General features: G+C 42.4%; 1 protein-coding gene across 1 annotated transcript in view; it reads right to left on the bottom strand.

Annotated features, from left to right (window-relative positions):
• LMO1 (LIM domain only 1) overlaps window positions 1-17,093 on the bottom strand; it is a 57,029-nt gene extending 39,936 nt beyond the window's left edge. Inside the window, exon 1 of the mRNA XM_010175247.1 lies at window positions 16,543-17,093. Within this exon, the coding sequence (XP_010173549.1) occupies window positions 16,543-16,567 (25 nt within the window). The 5' untranslated portion in view covers window positions 16,568-17,093. The remainder of the gene's footprint in view (window positions 1-16,542) is intronic.
• Window positions 17,094-18,418: the final 1,325 nt, after the last annotated feature.

The raw sequence follows: 18,418 nt of genomic DNA, 5'->3' as shown, positions 1-18,418 counted from the left end.
GGTATTTTTTTCCCTACATGATGTCTTAGTGATTTTTTCCAGGACATAAAAAGCATCTTCAGCTTTTATTTCATGGAAATACTGTCATTCAGCATCCACAGGATGTGCAAGACCTTTCCTTCACTGGGTAGACATCTCTGCTAAACTCAAGGGTAAACACTTAAGTGCTGAGTAAACACAGCCCTGCTATCAACACTCTTCCTTTACTGACGAGCTCATTCAGATGTTAAAGTTGCCTCAAGTGCTTGATCACGATATGCAGCTGAGGAAAGTTCAAAATCAACTCCTCCTGCATTCTCAAACAACTTCAAAAAGTAATACACACTTACCTGGCTTGCTGTGATAAGCAAAATTTTAACTAGGTTAATATCATTTGAAGAGTATTCATTTAACTGAAACAAAATGAGACTTGTCACACTCTTCACAGCTGGCACTGTAGTAACAACTCACATGACTCTCTCTTAGCAGGGACCAGCATAATCATCTTCACAACTGGCTTGCTCTGTAGATCTAATGGAAATTTAAGCCAAGACCAAGAAATATTTGCTTTCTTTGATTAAGCATCACCAAGGAGCATTCTTTGGAGAGTCAGTGCTGTAAGCTTCTAAGCTAAATGAGAACAGCACACACTGAGAAACCCTAAGTACGGAACAGGATTTGGCAAGGGTTTTGTTGAGCTCAAATTTTTATCTAGTTCCTTGGGATGTGAGGGGAGTGGGAAACAAGTCATAATTTGAGACTTAAACACATGGAGCTTGCTTAGTGATGAGAAAGGAGCCAACCATCCCAAGCAGAAAGACAACAGGATGAAAAGAAGTGAAAGCAAACGCTGAGTATGCATCAAGCGTGGCACTGGGGCTACTGCGACATGTCCACAGCTCCTTAGCTCAATGCACTGTTTAATCTGGTAACAAGTTTATTATGGCAAAAGATGGTCAAAATATTTGTCCCAAGAGGTAATCAGAGCTTTGTTTACTGACAGAAAATGGATCCAGTTGTGTACAGTGAAACATGCCAAAACTAAACTACAGTGACCACCAGGCAGAGGCTCCCTCCAGCCTGGGAGGGGAGGTGGGAGGAGGGATGAGATTGTCAGTGTCTGGTGTCGTTTTTCAAGTCTTGCAGATAGAGAACTGTCTGATGTCATGGTGGTCACCTACAGGAGATGTCAGAATCATTCTTCTTTCCTCTACCTTGGCTTGTGCAGTTGCTATTGCCTTCATCTCACACAGGACCGCACCAGGGCACGTATTTCTTGAGAGTGACCACTGGCAAATTGCAACTCTGGATGCAAGCGTGGTCACCACGCAGGAGCACTGCACAGTAACTGCCCTCGGGGAACACAGAAATTGTGCTGGGCACAATTAAACTGAGCAGTACATTACTGCACCACCGCCTCTCTGGCTGCTCTAACTCAGAGCTTGTCAGCATTTCCAGTATCTCTTCCTCCTGGACTTATTACAACAGTTTTAAGACAAAAAAGGCAAGGAAAAGCAAAAACCACACCAAGGCTTTAGGTTAGCCTAAAGTCTTCGCCAGCTATGTCACACTCATTCCTAGGAAGAATCCCCAAGAAATTGCCCAGGGAAATCTGAACCCTTTAACACTGATGCACCAAACTCTTGAGATCGTTCACTCATGGACAGCACTGATGCATCTATGAAACTCCAGGAAGGACCTAGGTGCTGTGCCTCTATCACCAGAAAAGCCTTTAGCTTACCAGACATTACAGGAGGCAAGAAACCAGGAAGCTCCACCTCTGCTTTGAAGCAGCAAAATGCTGACTTACACCAGCTGGCCCCTGCATCCTGGCTGAAGGTTTAATGCTGGTGGGACATCTTCCCTGGCTGTTTCATCAACTAGAAGCAACTGTTGGCTTGGTGGAGAGGCTGGCAGGCAGAAGAAGGTCCTGTAGCTTACCAGACATTACAGGAGGCAAGAAACCAGGAAGCTCCACCTCTGCTTTGAAGCAGCAAAATGCTGACTTACACCAGCTGGCCCCTGCATCCTGGCTGAAGGTTTAATGCTGGTGGGACATCTTCCCTGGCTGTTTCATCAACTAGAAGCAACTGTTGGCTTGGTGGAGAGGCTGGCAGGCAGAAGAAGGTCCTGAGGAGCACAATCCTGGCTGAAGGTTTAATGCTGGTGGGACACCTTCCCTGGCTGCTTCATCAACTAGAAGCTACTGTTGGCTTGGTGGAGGGGCTGGCAGGCAGAAGAAGGTCCTCAGGAGCACACCTGAACTCAGCCCTTTTTCTTTCCATAAGGTGCTCAGCAGAACTTCCACATGATGGTCTCAGCAGGAGCAGGAGCAGCAGCACTGCCTGCTTTGGTGCATGCACCGACAGCGCTAGAAGACACCAGTGTGCAGCCTGGCACTGCTTCCCACAGAGCACATCGCTGTGTCAGGCACGTGCATTCAGCAGGGCCTGTTCAAAAGCTGCTCTAAGGCTAGCAAGTGGAAGCGTGGCACCACAAACCCCACAGCTTTGTGCGAGTCAGCACCAGCTGTTTCCACATTAATGCTCCCTGCCTTTGAGCACTGGTGCTCACATGAAACCAGGTTAAAAATCTTAGTGCTGCTACCAATTCCTGGAAAAGGGGCAGCAATAATGATGCACCAAACTCATTTTACTTGGTCTGGGTTTTTTTTTTCCCCTATTCAAAAGAGCACTCTGCTGCTGTTTCCACTACAAGCAGTCCTATCTCACTGAGGTGAACCCTACAGGGTGGCCCATGCATAGGGGAAGAGAAGAAGAAAAGATTACATGAAACTTAGGAGCTACACGTGGTGAAGAAGAGCTGCAGCAGTCAATATCCCAAGTACGTTACCGTGAGAATGATGTTTCTCTCCCACCCTCCCCAAAGTATTTAATTCAGGGCAGGAGGGGTAGAACACATTCACCTTTGAGTTCCTGTGCCACAAGCAACCACATTCATTCTGCTTTACTATTTAACTAAATGGAGTTCACACATGCTACAGTATAAAGTTACCTCTTGCCATCTGAAAGCAGTCCAATCAATGCTATACACAGAGAGGAGCATTTGAATCAGCCTTAAGTTAATTCTTAGTCGTCGAAACTGTGACAGCATGCTGACCCTTTCAAGTCAACTGGGAGCAGGCAATCTTTGCAGAAGATCCTCAGGCCTTTAATCAGATTCTCAGTGGGTTTTAAAGAGATACTACAGCATCAGTTTGTAAACATCTCTCTAGTGAAAATAAAGATTACTCCTGACCTAGCCAATTACTCAGTCCCAGAAGATATATCCTAGAGTTATAATTGAATGAACTAGAGGGAAAGAAAATATATTTTAGGTAGGGGGTAGCAAACCCAAATCCCAACTTAGGATGCAGGCAGCACTGTATCCTGTGGAAAGATCAGACACAGAGAGAAATGCTTATTAAAAAAAGTCTATTAAATCACCTAGTCCCTTCTCCTACCAGGGCAAGATTGCTCCCTTGAGCACAGAGCCCTACACTAAGATGAGTGCAAATTATCAGCTGAAGCTCTTCCTGAAAAGCAGGTGTGATGGGGAAAGACCAAAGCATTTTTTTGAGGAGACCCATAGTATCAGGTACTTGTTTGCCACATCACAGAGAATCTGGGGTGAGATGTCAGCTCCTGGTAGCATGGATGTGCTGTAATATAAGCAAGCAATGAGAAAGAAAATGCTGGAGAAGGAAAGCAGAGGACTTGTGCTCAGCACCGAGACTGTCAGAGACATTAAACAGTCTCTTGTTGCATTACTTTAAAACTGCATTTCAGCATGAGGAGCCATTGCAGTCCACTGTGGAGAGAGATAACTACTGACTTAAAAAAAAAAATAATCAAGTTATTTATTCTGGAGCTATTACAGACTAATGTGTAACAGACATCACCCGACGGGCGGTAAAGGCTCCAAGGGCCATTACAGCCTGACAGGTCAAGACCTATTTGAAGGTTTTAAAGTTTGTGGATCACTGCTCTCAAGCTGAACAGCACAGGCAACACCTGCACAACACCACACATGCAGAAAAGGTAGGGAAGACTTCTGGGAACAGTAGCTTCTTGTGCACTTGCACACTCAGATCAAACCAAATCACATCACTGTAAAGAAGTCCGGAACCTGCAGACATGGCTTTTGCCATTCCCATCTAGAAGTTCACCTGTAAGTTTGTAGCTTGTGCTTTTTTTTTTTTGAAGGGAGCATTGAGGAAGAAAATGACACTATACCCTCCATACTTTCCCATCAGGGGCCCCCTTCTATTTTACTTTCATAGAGAACTAAAAATCCCAGCCAAGTGACGGGTTTATAAAATTTTAATAGGAAAGAAAAAGGTATCCTCAGGCAGGATCTTATGTGCAGACTTTCACCATAAATGAATGTTCATGAAAATATGGGTTTTATATGGAAACACTGACAGAGTTTCATACACTGTGACATAAATGCCTCAGCATGGACTGACGACTGAGAAGGACTAGCAAGTCCTCCTGCAGCCGGAGGCTATTGTACCATGATACCAGGCTATCAGCTCCTTCTCTAACCCAAACAATTCAGCTTCATGCCTCCACTGTTCTCTGGGAAAGGCTGGTCTAGAGACAAACCCTACTAAAGCTCAGAAGCTTTCAAGCTGCTAGCCTAGAAATATTCTTAGCCATTTCCAACTACTAGTTCTAATGACAATAAAGTATTTAGGGGTAAAAAGCCTGTTTTCCTTCCTCCCCGATGTTTACCCTCTCAGTGCCCGCATACGGGGCAGACCAGTCAGCCTTCATTTTGCAAAGGTAGACAAGCTGAAGCACAGACCCATCTATCCTCATGAGCATCTTCTCTGCCCCTATTTCTATGTGGATTTACTGTCCCTGAGAATGAGTGGTCCGTGGTTTACCTGTGATAGACACTGTTTCCATCAGTGCTTCTCTCCAGCATTATTAACAGTGATCATTATTAGCAATTTCTTGTTCAATCCATTCCAGGATTGCATTTGCCTTTTTCCAGCCACCTCATACCTCAGGCTTTCTGAGGTCAACCACCACATGTTCATGCCCTCCTTCCCCTCTTCTTCTGCCATTTCCAGCTGATGGTAACTCCTGCTTGTAGCGATCCCAACAGAGATTAGTTGGGACTCCTGGACTCTTTTTCTTACTGTTTTCAGCTTCACACAGGAATGAAACCAAAGGGCAACAGAACAAGACTTCAGTCCCCCTCCCGCCAGCTACTTGCACTGCAAAAACTCACAGTGGCATTTTCATGAGATCAGGAAATCTGTACTTAGTGCTCACAAAGTAGCTTTCCCACCCTCTAAACTAAAAGGTAAGTTGAACGAGTTCTCTTTGAAAGTGGAATTCATGGCTTTGGTTTCAGGATCTAAACTATCACTTCTGAAAACAGTGATGCTTCAGGTTCGTTTCCCCTCATGTCCTAGGTTTGGAATAGGAGGATTATTTCTCATTCACAAAGAGAGAAAGAGATGCCACCAGGAACAGTCGCATCCTGTTTAGGCTTTCAGAAAACTTGAAGCTTCTTAACTGCGTGAGGAAGATGGGTAACCAGGGATGGACAAAACCAGTGGATCTCATGTGTAATGAAGACCTAAACTGGCCAAGAGCCAGCTCCACCCAAAACATCCTCCTGATCTCCTGAGAATTTAATTGTCATTCTCTTTAGTGCACACACAAGGCGGATTAAAAAAAAGTAAATGGTGTATAGGGTGGAAGCACCATTACACAATATTAAAACATCAGAGGTTTAAGCTCTGTGTTGGTTTAGTCATAAGTTACCAACAACCAGTGATGGCAGACATAAAACTTCCCTTAAATTATTAAGCATAAAATAGCAGACTGTAATATTTTGCTAAACCAAAGTACAGACACAGACAAAGATGTCATTTCAATATTTGAAACCAGCAAGTTTAATTTAAAATAAGAGCAAACCAATAAGCTCAGAAAATAGCAATGTGTGAGAGGAAAATTACACTGCTAGAGAAAAAAGTGGAAGGACTTAAGAAATTTATAAAAGTAATCTCCAAGTGGAAATTAGAAATCAACCCCTAGAAACAGAATAACACAAAAGAAATATTACTGTCCACTTTCTAAATCAATATAACACTGCTACACGACAGAATTACCATGGTAACTCAAGTAAAAAGAATAAAGCAATTCTTATTATTTCAAAATAAAATCACAGCCTGAAGCCCAGCTTTTATTACAACTGCTGATAGATCGCTGGCTTGTATTTATCTGAAATATTGCTTTTCAATCAGCTATTTTATGAATGTACAAATTTCACTGAGCAGCCCACTTAGAGTGAATGCTTAAAAACCCCCAAAAAGACTAGTCAATGAATCGTTTATACATACACATACATTTTTTTTTAAAGGGAGCCTTTTTTTTTTTTTACTCTATCCAAATTAAAGAGAGAGAAGGGAATGAGCGAGAGTAAGTTAAAACCTTGTTTAGTCTCACATCTCTAAATTCCAACTTAGATTTCCTGGAAAAAAAACCCAAAACAGAACAAAACAGTACCAAGAAAGAACAAAGAGGAGTAACAGCCTACCCTAAACGCTGCAGCCCCTGCACAAGGACAGGAACGCGTGTGCATCAGGGGGTGTGCGCAAACACACACAGGAGAAGAGACACATCTGCTCCCTCCTGATCAAAGGAACAGAGAAAACACTGTCTAAATACTAAGTTGCTCAAGGACGTTTTAACTTGCCCTGCTGGGTACTTCAGACATTTAGAGCGTTGTTTGTACAGCTTGGAAAGTGCATCAAGCAGAGGACACTTGCCTGTGCTGAAGCCACACTACAGGCAGAGCTCAGTCAAGCTCCCCCACGCCTCCGCTGCTGGTGCCACCTTTTAAACACATTAGTGCAAGGAGAAAACCAGCAGGTCACCTTCTGCTCCCTCCCCCTGGACATCCAGAAGAGCATTGATCAGGAACTGAAAGCAACAGTCTTCTTAAAAATAACTGCACTCCTCCTCGGCCTCTGCCCCTTCAGTCCGTCCTTCCTCCAGCCACAGCAAACACCCCGGACCAGCTGAACACCGAGACAGTCGCCGGGCATGGGGCAGAGCTCCACGGGACCCTGGGGCAATCACACACAGAACCAGCACACTGGCAGGCTAAGAAGTTAAGGCACCACCTGCCAAAAAAGGGTCACTAAGGAGGCACCTGTAGACTGTCAGGATGCTTTACAGCACAGTGTTACCTCATTTTTCTGTCGCATGCATGAAACAGCATAGGGGAACGTGACCGACACTAATAATAATGGCAGGAACAGGATGGGAAGGTGACCGATGCTCATAATTATGGAAGGAAGATAGGTTAGCGAAGGCTTTTCCTCAGCAATTTGCAATTACTTGGACTGAATCTCAGGGACATAAAAAAAAAAAAAAATGCCTGTTGAGAAGAATCAACACAACTGCCCCAACAACAGTCAAGGAGAGCAACTGTTTCAATAGTGCTCCGTCCTTCCCCGGAGAGCCAGAAGTTACTTCTCCTTTCTTCTGCAGAGCTCTGACCTCCAAACCAAGTGTGGGCGAGCAGGCCAGGTGGGACCCAGGCCCAGCACTGGGCCACAGCAAGAGATGGCACTGGAGATCCCACCCTCCTCTTCGGCTGGGCAGGGCAGCAAGGGCTATGCAGAGAGAAAGCAGAGCTGAACAAACCTGGGACACCTTGCACACAAGCCCACCCACAACTCAGGGGGTCAGAGACATCCCCCTCAGTACTCAGACCTCAGTTCCAGGGAATGCTAACTTGGGGTGCGCAAATTGCTTAATACCATCTAAAGGCTCTGAGGATGAAAAGCAGCAGCGATGTGCCAAGTATCGGAGCTGGAAGTAAAGACAAACGCTGCAACAAGAGCAATAAGCCACCTGCCAGCTGTCTTTTATATTAAAATATTTCAGTGTTCTTAGAGCTGCTTAATTTCCCATCTCGCTCCAAGTCCAGAGGAACTTGGTGGGTTGCTAGTTTCACCATGCAGCAGTGACATTGCTCATTAGTTTTAAAATAGATTTAGAAGCTGTGATCACACTCAGCTCAATCTAAAAGTATGCACTGTCTTTTAGTGTAACGTGGTCCTTTGCTGTCTACTGCAAATGGGTTTTAAAAGCAATGGTGGAAACAATGTGTGCTTAATCTGAACGTGGACTGCAGAGAGGTCACACTCTCAAATATCCTGTTTTATGTGGTATCTGGTTGTATTTTAAAACACTCTTTTAGACTTCAAGCCAGCTGAGGTCACAAACAATCATATAGAGATTAGAAAAGGGAAGGAGCTGGCAGGAGCAAAGGGGAGCCTTGTCTGACACACTGAAATGGGACACTGTAAATTGCACTTAGTATTTCTTTAAAAGAAAAAAATGGCTAAATTAGTAAGCTTCAGCGAAACAGTAAATACAGGGGTGGTTAAAGAGTCTTTATTCAAATAAAGTCTCGCCCCAGGAGATGGAAGGATATTCTTGAAATATGGAGATAGGATTTTACATGTGCTAAAAGCATCACTGTGACACTTTTTTTGGGGAGGAAAAAAGGGGGGGAGGGGGGAAATACCTTCGTTGTTATACATGACAAAATAGCAACTAAATGTTTGCTTTGATCCCAGCGCATAAAGGGTGAAGCTTTTAGGCAAGGAGCGGCAGGGGATCTCAGCTCTTCTGCAAGTCCTAATGCTCCTAAAAGCCACTCTTCCAGTTTCTGTAATTGGGCATCAGTAGTTAATGTAGTATTGACTGCATTACATGCTCCTGTGCATCCTCTCACTAATGCCAATTGCATCACCTTGTACATTTACCATATTGCTTAGCCAATAGCTGTTAAAAGCAATCCAAATCATGAATCATATAGGAAACTTTTAGCAAGACACGACATCCAAAGGAGACAATTTACAGTTGAGTTAATCTGGGTACATTAGCGAGACATGGATTCAGGAAGACAGACCAATTTATGTTACTTCAGTTTTACCCTTTATTGCTTTGTATAGGCAAATGAATGGAAGGGCATGGAGTAAAAACAGATATAAAGGGGTCCTTTTCAAAACAGATCTCCATTCTGTGCAGACAGGTCAAAGGGTTTGAGACTGATGCTTGGTTTGGGCTTTCATAACCATAACGGGGTACTTACAGAAATCATTTTCCACAAAGGAGTATAAAGATAAATATATAATGGATTCTGAATAATGTTCCATACCCACCCCCACTGCAAATACATTAGGCAGAAACGTTATCTAAAGCATGGCCTATCCACCAGTCACCTGCTGTCAACAGTGCCAGGAAGAGGCTTCACACAAAGTCCCAGGTAGGTCTGCTCATGAGCTCTCTCAGGTGGGAACCCAAGGCAGGAGTGTTCTGCAAAACACAGCAAGCCTCACTGGCTCAGGCCAGTCCTTCACCCATAGATCCCTACCATATCACTTGTCAATACACAGAAAGTACGACCTTCCCCTACCTACTCAACTTGAAGGGACTGCATCCTTTGGAAATGTGTACCCATCTCTCTGGAACAGAAGGAAACGATACAAGCATTAAAGAGGTATTGGTTAACTCACATCAGCTGCAAGGCAGAGCCAACCAGGAAACAAATTAGTAGCAAGTTCCCTCTGAAAAAAATACATTTTACAGAACAATTTCACACTGGATGCTTGACCAAAAGATGCATAGCAAATTGACATAGCACCTTTCTGCTTTTCTGATCAAGCTCCGTAGCGTCGGGAAAATAGAGGAGATGGGTGGAAAAAAGCACAGCTAGGAAGTGTGCTGCTGCCTCATCTCTTATGGATTAATGAGTAATTTGCAATATTTTTGGAGGGGGAAGGAAAAAAAAAAAAAAAAAAGAATGGTAAAGGAAATTCAGGGGAAGTGAGGGCTCATCAGCCAAAAACTTTACAAAAGAAAAGCTGAACTGCATCCTTCAATACTGGATTCCAAAATACTGGAAACTCTGGTGTTCTAAGCCTGGTTTAAAAAAAGATCATGGTTCCCCTTTGAAAAGCTTCCAGAAGTCCCTTCGGAAGAGTTGCACATGCAGGGAAAATGCCAAAACAAAACATTTTCACTAGCTGATCAATTTAAACAGCTGTGGTAAAGCTGCAGCCACTGGCACCATCATTAACAATTTAAAGCATGGCTGCTTTTGTCTTCCTTCCCAGTTACATTCTCATTATGCCTTTTTATTTATTAGAAACACAGTCCTCCGGAATACATTTCTATATCTCAGATCCATAATAAACCAAGTAGGAACATCCCTGGCTTCCGCTCAAATGGATGTTTGCATTGGTGAGAGGGTTAATTGTTTAATTCTGGTCCAAGTTCTCTGCAGTTCAGTCATGAATATGCAACAATCATCCACTTTTTCTTTAAGAAAAACAAGAACTTTTGAAATCAATAGTTTAAAAAGAAAGCAAATATTACTTTCACTGCCCAAATCGCCCTTTCAGAGTTTGATTAGCATGCAAGGAACTCTGAACACTGGCATAAAGAATTCAGAAGTGTTCAGTGAAATTAAGAAAACCCTCTAAATTTGGACAACAGCATCCATTATCTGCTTTGATGTGCAATATTTGAAGAAAGTAGTTTGCAAGAACATTCACTGGAAAGGAGAGTTGAGCATCTGTTTGCACAGATAGCACCCAAAACTTGGACATGGCAGTCATCCTGTTGGGAGGACAGAGAAAACACACACGCTTACACACTGAGAATTAAAAAAAACCACTCGCTGCAGTGAATTGTTCTCAGACCATCTATAGGTTTAATTATGTTAATCTAATAGTGAACAACTTTCATTTTAAATCGGCCTTCTCTCCACCCCCAAGTCTTCAGTGAATAGGAGCTACATTCACTGAATAAATCATTCCCTGGCAACAGTTACGCACATTATTGAAGTTGGGGGCAGTGATTTCTATACGGTTTAAAACAACGTCTATTTATTCTAAATGATGACAGTTCTGTTCAATTTTAAAAAGATATAGACCCATTAGAGTTTTATAGTTCAGCATTTAGCAGCATCTGCAGTGCCTTTTTTATTCTTACACCGCAACACTTAATGCCTGATACCGTTATTCTGATTTTGAATTGATTTCAAGTAAAATACCTTATATGCCATAAACTTTCATATTCTTTACCTAAGTAAGACTCCTCACAGATGCAATCAGTCATAATGCTAAAAGAACAGTTTGCCTTTAGCAGAAATGTAATAGCTCACGCTAATGACAGCAAAGCAAAAGTTTGAGCAGCAAGCACATTTGCAAAGAGAGTAAAACCATCTCCAAACACAAAGCCTGAAAACCTTAAGAAAGCCTCCAAATGAAATCAATTAATCCTCCAACCATGATAAATTTCTTAACCATTTAAGAAACGTATTTCAGACTCTGCTGTGACCCTTTATCACCAGACCTAATGGATTACTTTATTAATAATGCACTGCTCTTAAAAGGAATTTTTCCAAAGATTCTACCATATGAGAGCATTTTCAGAATGGCTATGACAAACAGGCTGACACGTTCACATCGTATCTATGAAAGATAATAAAATTTAACACTAACTCCAAAGAAGACAAATTATGTTCCACTGACAGGGTATCAAGTATTCTTTCTACTGTATTAAACCAAAATTAGAGCAAACTAATTTCCAAGAACCAGCTGCTTCTTTTGCCCTATTACCCCAGCCGAAAAGTGTTCCAACACTGTTTTAACGCCTGTTATGGCACCCAGACAACTATTACATCTCGCCAGCATCTGGGAACGAAGAACAGTGACACTCCGTACAGATGCCTACCCAGATCCTTCCGCTATCTAGTTTGAGCAAACACTAAGAACTGTTTGATGCCTGGCAGGAATACACTAATACAAAGTAGTTTGCTCCTATTTGGCTCACTAACTCCTTTCCTCCCTCTTCTTCCCATAGGCTGAGTCTGCATTAGAGACGTAGGTGATCAGTGCTCCAGCCACAGCACCTTCCATTTCTTGAAAAGGTTTAGGCAATCACTTTACTCTCTAGTCATACTCTCATGCCTCTGTATCTGCCATTTCCAGGAACAGGGGGCACGTCTAGGAAGACTACCTCTAGCTCCACACTTGGGCAGCTTTGGAGAAACAGTCCAGATTTTTTTTTTTTGTCCTTTCTGGCCAAACCGAGTCTCATGGTTTGTTCTGCTGCCAAGCGGGCTCTGGCCTTATTCAGATTCCTGCTTTTACAACCTTCTGCCTTCCCTTCATAAATATATTAACCCACTCCCACTGCTGTACATTTAAGTCACAAAAGGACACAGCATAATCATAGAATAGAACGAATCACAGAATGGTTTGGATTGGAAGGGACCTTAAAGCTCATCCAGTTCCAACCCCCCTGCCAGCAGCAGGGACACCTTCCACTAGACCAGGTTGCTCAAAGCCTCATCCAGCCTGGCCTTGAACACTTCCAGGGAGGGGGCATCTACAACTTCCTTGGGCAACCTGTTCCAGTGTCTGACCACCCTCACAGTGAAGAACTTCTTCCTAATATCTAATCTAAACCTACCCTCTTCCAGTTTAATCAACTAGAGACAGACCAAAACTCTGAAATTACACCAAGACCATGTGTATCAAGATCAGGCCCTCAAAAAAGAACAGATAACCCAGCTAAATAGGTAAATAAAGAGTCACTGGTGACCCGAATCAAACATTATTAGAATAAGCTGATGTCTAGAAGATGTGTAGAGTTTCTTTATAAATGGGAAGTTAGACAATGATGGACCACAGAGAAGGTCCAAGGTAGAGGGGTAAAGGAGAAAAAAGGAAAAATAAAATTAAAAGAGGCAGCTTCAGGAAGAGTAGGCAACAGAAAAATTCACTTCCATGTCACATGAAGAAAAAGCCACCCTGCCATTTCCCCTCGTCTCTCTTTGAATGACTCTTCAATAGGTATATCTGAGAAGGGTACATTAAAAGAAAAAAACAAGAGATACCAGCAACATGTAGAACTGCTCTTCTTCCTATATGGCACTATTTCATATTAGGCTTGTGAACAACCTGGACATGCCTTATTTTTGTGCATATAATGATTTTTACCAACAGAAGCAGCCTGTCAGGACCCATCTTGCTGGTGGAAGATATCCCCCCATCTCCATCTACCTATCTATAGGTACCCCTGTATGGTAGCTGGCATACTCATTTGTGAAGTCAGCCCCCAGCTCTGGTGCCCTGGCTAGGGCACTGTGGCACCATTCCTGTAACTGACACCATACAATCAATTTCACTGCTTTTCTAATTCCAAATGCTGCTTTTCTTTCATTCTGTGCAGGGTAAGATGGGCTCTTACACAACAGGGAACCCAACTGCTGCTACTAATCCAGTTTCGAATTACCTAATATTCATTGCCCTAAATACCTCCCATCAACCTAAGACCCATTCTCCAACCCCAATGTACACAACCACTGAGTATCCGTATTTTTCTTTTAATTTTTAAAGAAACTATAGACTTTTTTTAAAGATAAAACCCAAGGTCTGTATACGGGTACGTATTTAATGGAGTCCTCCGATATATTATTAACTTGGCCTACTCTTGCGATCCATTTAATCAGAGTTCTACTTGAAAACACAAAGGATCCGTGATTTGGGGTGCTACTGTCTATGCAAACATCAGGAAAAACACACAGCTGATCAGTGTTTTTACAAGTGCACACACACTCAATAATTTGGTTGAAGGATACTATGTCAGTTAACACAGCACAAGTTAGCTAAAAGGAAACTTTCACCCCCCTCCCCACATAACAAAGAGCCATGATTTCTATTAGTGCATTTCATACCATACATGCTGATTACCAGGCTGTGCTTCATTGTTAGCAGAGATTACAGCTGGGATAAGCTGCAGCTTTTTCCTAATTGCTATTATGATGACTGAATTTTTGTTTTGTGTCAAGCATTATTCACACATTATACTCCAAAATCTGATCCCTCCATGATGTATTATTGATTCCATGCAGGCAATCATACTGCTGCCAATGTGAAGAATTAATTTGGGCTATTCTGCTTGATTTGCATTGCTCCATCATAGCAGAACATAGTTTGGAAAGACAAAGTGAAAAAGAAGATTTAACAAAATATGGAAAATGCTGCTGTCTTTTAAAAGAGATGAGTCCTAAAGAGAGGAAAAACCAAAACCACCAAATCCCAGCTCAACACGTGTGGTCCAGAAAGAAACAAGGTCAGTCAGCCAAATTCATCTTAGTCAGAGGAAGGTTACAAGACCAGCCTTATGCCTCTAATAAAGTAAACTAGCTTGCTTCAACTTATATTGCCAAAGAAAACAACTGAACACCTCTGAGAGCGACACTGCTTCAAAGCCTTTGAAACCCTGTTAGCTTCATTTGTTTTCCCAGCATAAGCAACAGTCAACCACTTAGTGTGTCTTTTATCCACAGTCCAGTCAACTGCAAAGCTGATCTAGAAGATGTGTAACAGATGCTTCACATCTACCTTTAAAAAAAAAAAAAAAAAAAAGTTTTACTGTGTTAACAAAGAAACTTATTAGACCTCAGCAGAAATAAAACCTGGGCTTTGTTTGTTTGTTTGTTTTTCTCTGAGTAAGTTTATTTCACTGTTTTAGGATGCCAACTTAATGAGCACGGAATAAATTCAGAAGGGCGAGACAACTTATACACGGGCACTGACCCCACATTGGTCAACTCTTAGTCAAAATTTAATCAAACCTGCATACAAGAGGGCACTGATAATCATGCACTTCTGCTTGGTCTCATATTTTAAAGGCATAAAATCTTTCTGAAAAGTCCATTCATATTTTTTCATTGTCCCAAGTGCTTCACATAAGAATGAAAGAAAACCTCACATCCCATCCCAGAAACTAGATTCAAATTCTATGCACACGAATACACCAGACTGATAATTTTAGAAATCAAACTTATGAGATCAAGACCTCAAAATGTTAGATGTGAAACCCTGGGTAGTATTCCCCTCTCACCCTTTTTTTGGGAGGCAAGGATGGGAGAGAGAGAAGTGAAACTTCAGTAGAAGACCTTTGGTTAAAAGTGAGCATCCATCCATTATTTTCAATAGTCAAGCCTTCTTTCCTAGTTATTCTCCAGTACAGCACTAATTCAGTTTTAAAATACCAGAAGACAGGTATGGGTCAGGGAACAAAAGTCATATCGCTCCAACTTGTTAGCACTGGATAGCTTTCTGTACTATTCACAAAACACGATTAGCACCAAACTGACAGAGGAAAGCAAGTGACTTTGAATTACAAGTTCTTTTTCTCATTAATATTTTAAAAAGCAATACATATATTCAAGTTAAATCAATGCTACTGCCAAAATGCTCAATATCCAATTTCTTCAAGCTCTTTGGCTCCCTGTGAAAAGCAGTTTCCTGTCTACAGTCTTGCAAATATTCAGTAATTTCTTCTACTTCCAAATGACAACTGCCTATGGCTTTCTTTTTTTTAACACTTAAAGAAACATCTGAAAAAAAAATTAAAATATCAAAGAACCCAGCAACACACCCCTTACATAGCACACTCCATCCATTTATAAAGGTGAAGTGAAACAATGAGGCAGTATATACAGAGGTGCATTAAAAGTTAAGATGAAGTTCCCACTTTCAGTATGCAAAGTGCCACCAAGGTGGAGGTGTTTGGCAAGAGGCAGCGCCATCAACGGACGTCCATCTGGATGGCCAGAGAAGCGTCCTACTCTGCCTCAGTTTTAGTCTTTGCTTTCAGTGTACGAGCTATGAGGGAAGACCACGAAGCAGCCTTGGAAAAACCTCATTAAAAAGTTGTGATTAGACTTACCATATTCATCCTAGAAACTACTGGTGACTGAGCAGTTAAGTTGCACGCCCTGGTAGGCAACGTGCAAGAGAAGGCACCAGGTCATTCAGACTGCTAACCAACTCTGTCTATTATTCTTGACACCAATTTGTACCCCTTAGTCATCCTTGATAAGGACTAGTCAGCTTTAAAATAATAAGTATATGCCAAGTCCTAAAATAAGTCAAGCTCTCCTTCATCTTCTTTCATTAAATTACATCCCAAATGAACCTCCACTTCTGGCATTTAGAGAAGGGAGTAAATTCTTAGAATAAAGCAATGGTTTATTTGCCAGTTCAGCTTATTAGCTTATTGTCATTATGTTTATAGCTATGAAGAAAAGCTGCGAGAAATAGATATTAAAGGCGCACATTAAAGAGACCCAAATGACATGCAACAGAAAGAAAATCTCAAAATTAGATTTACAATAAAAGCTGTTAAAATAAACAAGCTAAAATAGATGTATTGGAATAACTTGTAGAAAGAAAAACCTAAATACATGTAAAAAAACCCAAATCAAGCAGTTTCTGCTATATCCTTCTTGACTAGTTCGATCATGCCAGAGAAGAGATTTAAAAAAAAATAAAATAAAGAGAGCAAGCATGCTTTTACCAGCACAAGAGAAAAATATCAGAAGCTGAAAGCAGAGCACTCTGATATGCACAGCGTGCATCTGTTTCAAAACTATTTATTTCTATGTTAGCGGCACACAGAAGACACCAAGCACAGGCTTACACAATCTCAGCCCACCTACCGTCCTCCTTGTCCAGCACCATCATCTCCGCAATCAAGAAAAGTCCGGGGACGGATGCTTCTTCTCCAGCAGCCTCCGCTCAGGGGAGAAGAGAGCAAGTCTCTGGGAACACAAATGAGCTATGGTACAGCTGATCGTCCTTTAGCAGCGAGTGAGCTCTAATTACCCAGTTGTCCAGCTTTTAACCTAGATTGCACTCAGTTAGAATTACACTCAGAAATAAAGCGCTTGGCAGATACAAAAGCCGTCTCACCTACTTTTGTGCCTCAGAATTGCAAGGAACTAAAACTGCAATTTAGAAAGAAGGAGGATCAGAGCTGTTTCTTTGGTTCTCACCTTCTAAATGGCTCAATTTACACAGTATAATCTATTTTAATGTAATTGCATTTGATAGCTCATCACCCCGGCTGTTGCAACTACGCAGCTTTCAACCTTACAAAGTGTTTTCCCTTTGGGTTTCAGCTGACTCTAAATCTAGAATTCTCTCCAGAGCGGGCAGAGCACCTCAGCCTGCCCAGCGCTGCCCGGCTCTCCGCTGGCGAGCAGCACACGCGGGGCTGTGGAACGAGCGGGGCTGCGTCCCACGGACCCCCCCGCCCGCTGCCCGCCCGCTGCCCGGCTCAGCAGCACCACCTGCAGCCCGGCCCGGCCCTTCCCCTCCCCGGGGAACGGCAGAGCGGGGCGGTTGGTCCAGATCGGCCCCGTCTGGAGCCACCCGGCAGGTCAGAGACCCCGCACCCTGCGCGGGGGCTGCCTGGCACCAGCCCCGCCACTCGCAGCCAGACCCCACGCGTCCCTTCGGACCGACAGCTCGGTCCTGACTTCCTGCGCCAACATTTGGGGTTTGTTTTCACACGTAGGTATTAATTTCAGGGAACACTCTGGAGAATATAGCCCCATTGTCACTAGGTGGGTATGGAAATGAATTTAACAAATCAAATGCAGTACAAACCCGTACAGGTTTGCTCCGCTTTTCAGAGATGCCATCAATGCCCACATATAAAGTGACAAGTTGGGGGCCCGCGTCTTTTATCCTTCCTCTCGCAACTCACAATCCTTATTCAGACAAGTCATCTGTTGTCTCCGACGGTGCTCGTAAGGATTGCGGGATCAGACGCTTCGCTACCAAGATCAACAGCACCATTTCACTCATCCCTTTTAATCCGAGAAAATTTTTTTCTCATACAAATACTTCTTCCTCCCCTTTACAACTGATAAAACCGTACTCTAAAAAGCATGATAGCGCTCTCAAGTTATATATCCTTAATACCGATTTTTAATTAGATTCCTTATCCCCAGCTGAAGTGGCTTTTCCTTCCCCCTTCATTCAGAATACTTAATCCTAACAGTCCTTGAGCATATTTGATGTTAAATGTATCATTTTACATTGAACCAGTTTCATCTAGTACTTGGAACAACTCCTGTTTCCTAGTGATACTAGTTTGCAAGTGCTGAAGATGTATTTTAGCGTGAGTGCAACCACCATAAATGATAATTTTATTTTAAGAAGTATCACAAGCTAAAAAGGAAGAGGACTTTATCCCAAAGATTAAAGTCTAAGAGTTAAAAAGTGCAAAAAGTAACAAACCCACAGGCTTCCTAAATTTGAGGTATTTTAATACTTCTAATATACTATTGGCCTCCATTAGAAAACGGTGAACGCCAAAAACGCTCCATCCTTCTGTTGGCATACTTTTCAATCCTATCACCTTCAAAAAGGACAAACTTACCCCAAAGTACATGGTATATTTAAAGCTTAGACTGTTTGGTAATTACAAGAAAAGCAGCTTTTTAAGAAAACTGAAGTTAGTCATTGCCTATCACAGGTAACTTCTGTGGCAGAACAAATTAGCAGACATAATGCGCTTGTAAAAAA

Source organism: Antrostomus carolinensis, unplaced genomic scaffold (genome assembly GCF_000700745.2).
Source record: "Antrostomus carolinensis isolate BGI_N321 unplaced genomic scaffold, ASM70074v2 scaffold4059, whole genome shotgun sequence".
NCBI classification, from domain to species: domain Eukaryota; kingdom Metazoa; phylum Chordata; class Aves; order Caprimulgiformes; family Caprimulgidae; genus Antrostomus; species Antrostomus carolinensis.
The sequence above is the reverse complement of the archived record's forward strand: the minus strand, read 5'-3'. Positions and strand labels throughout refer to the sequence as shown.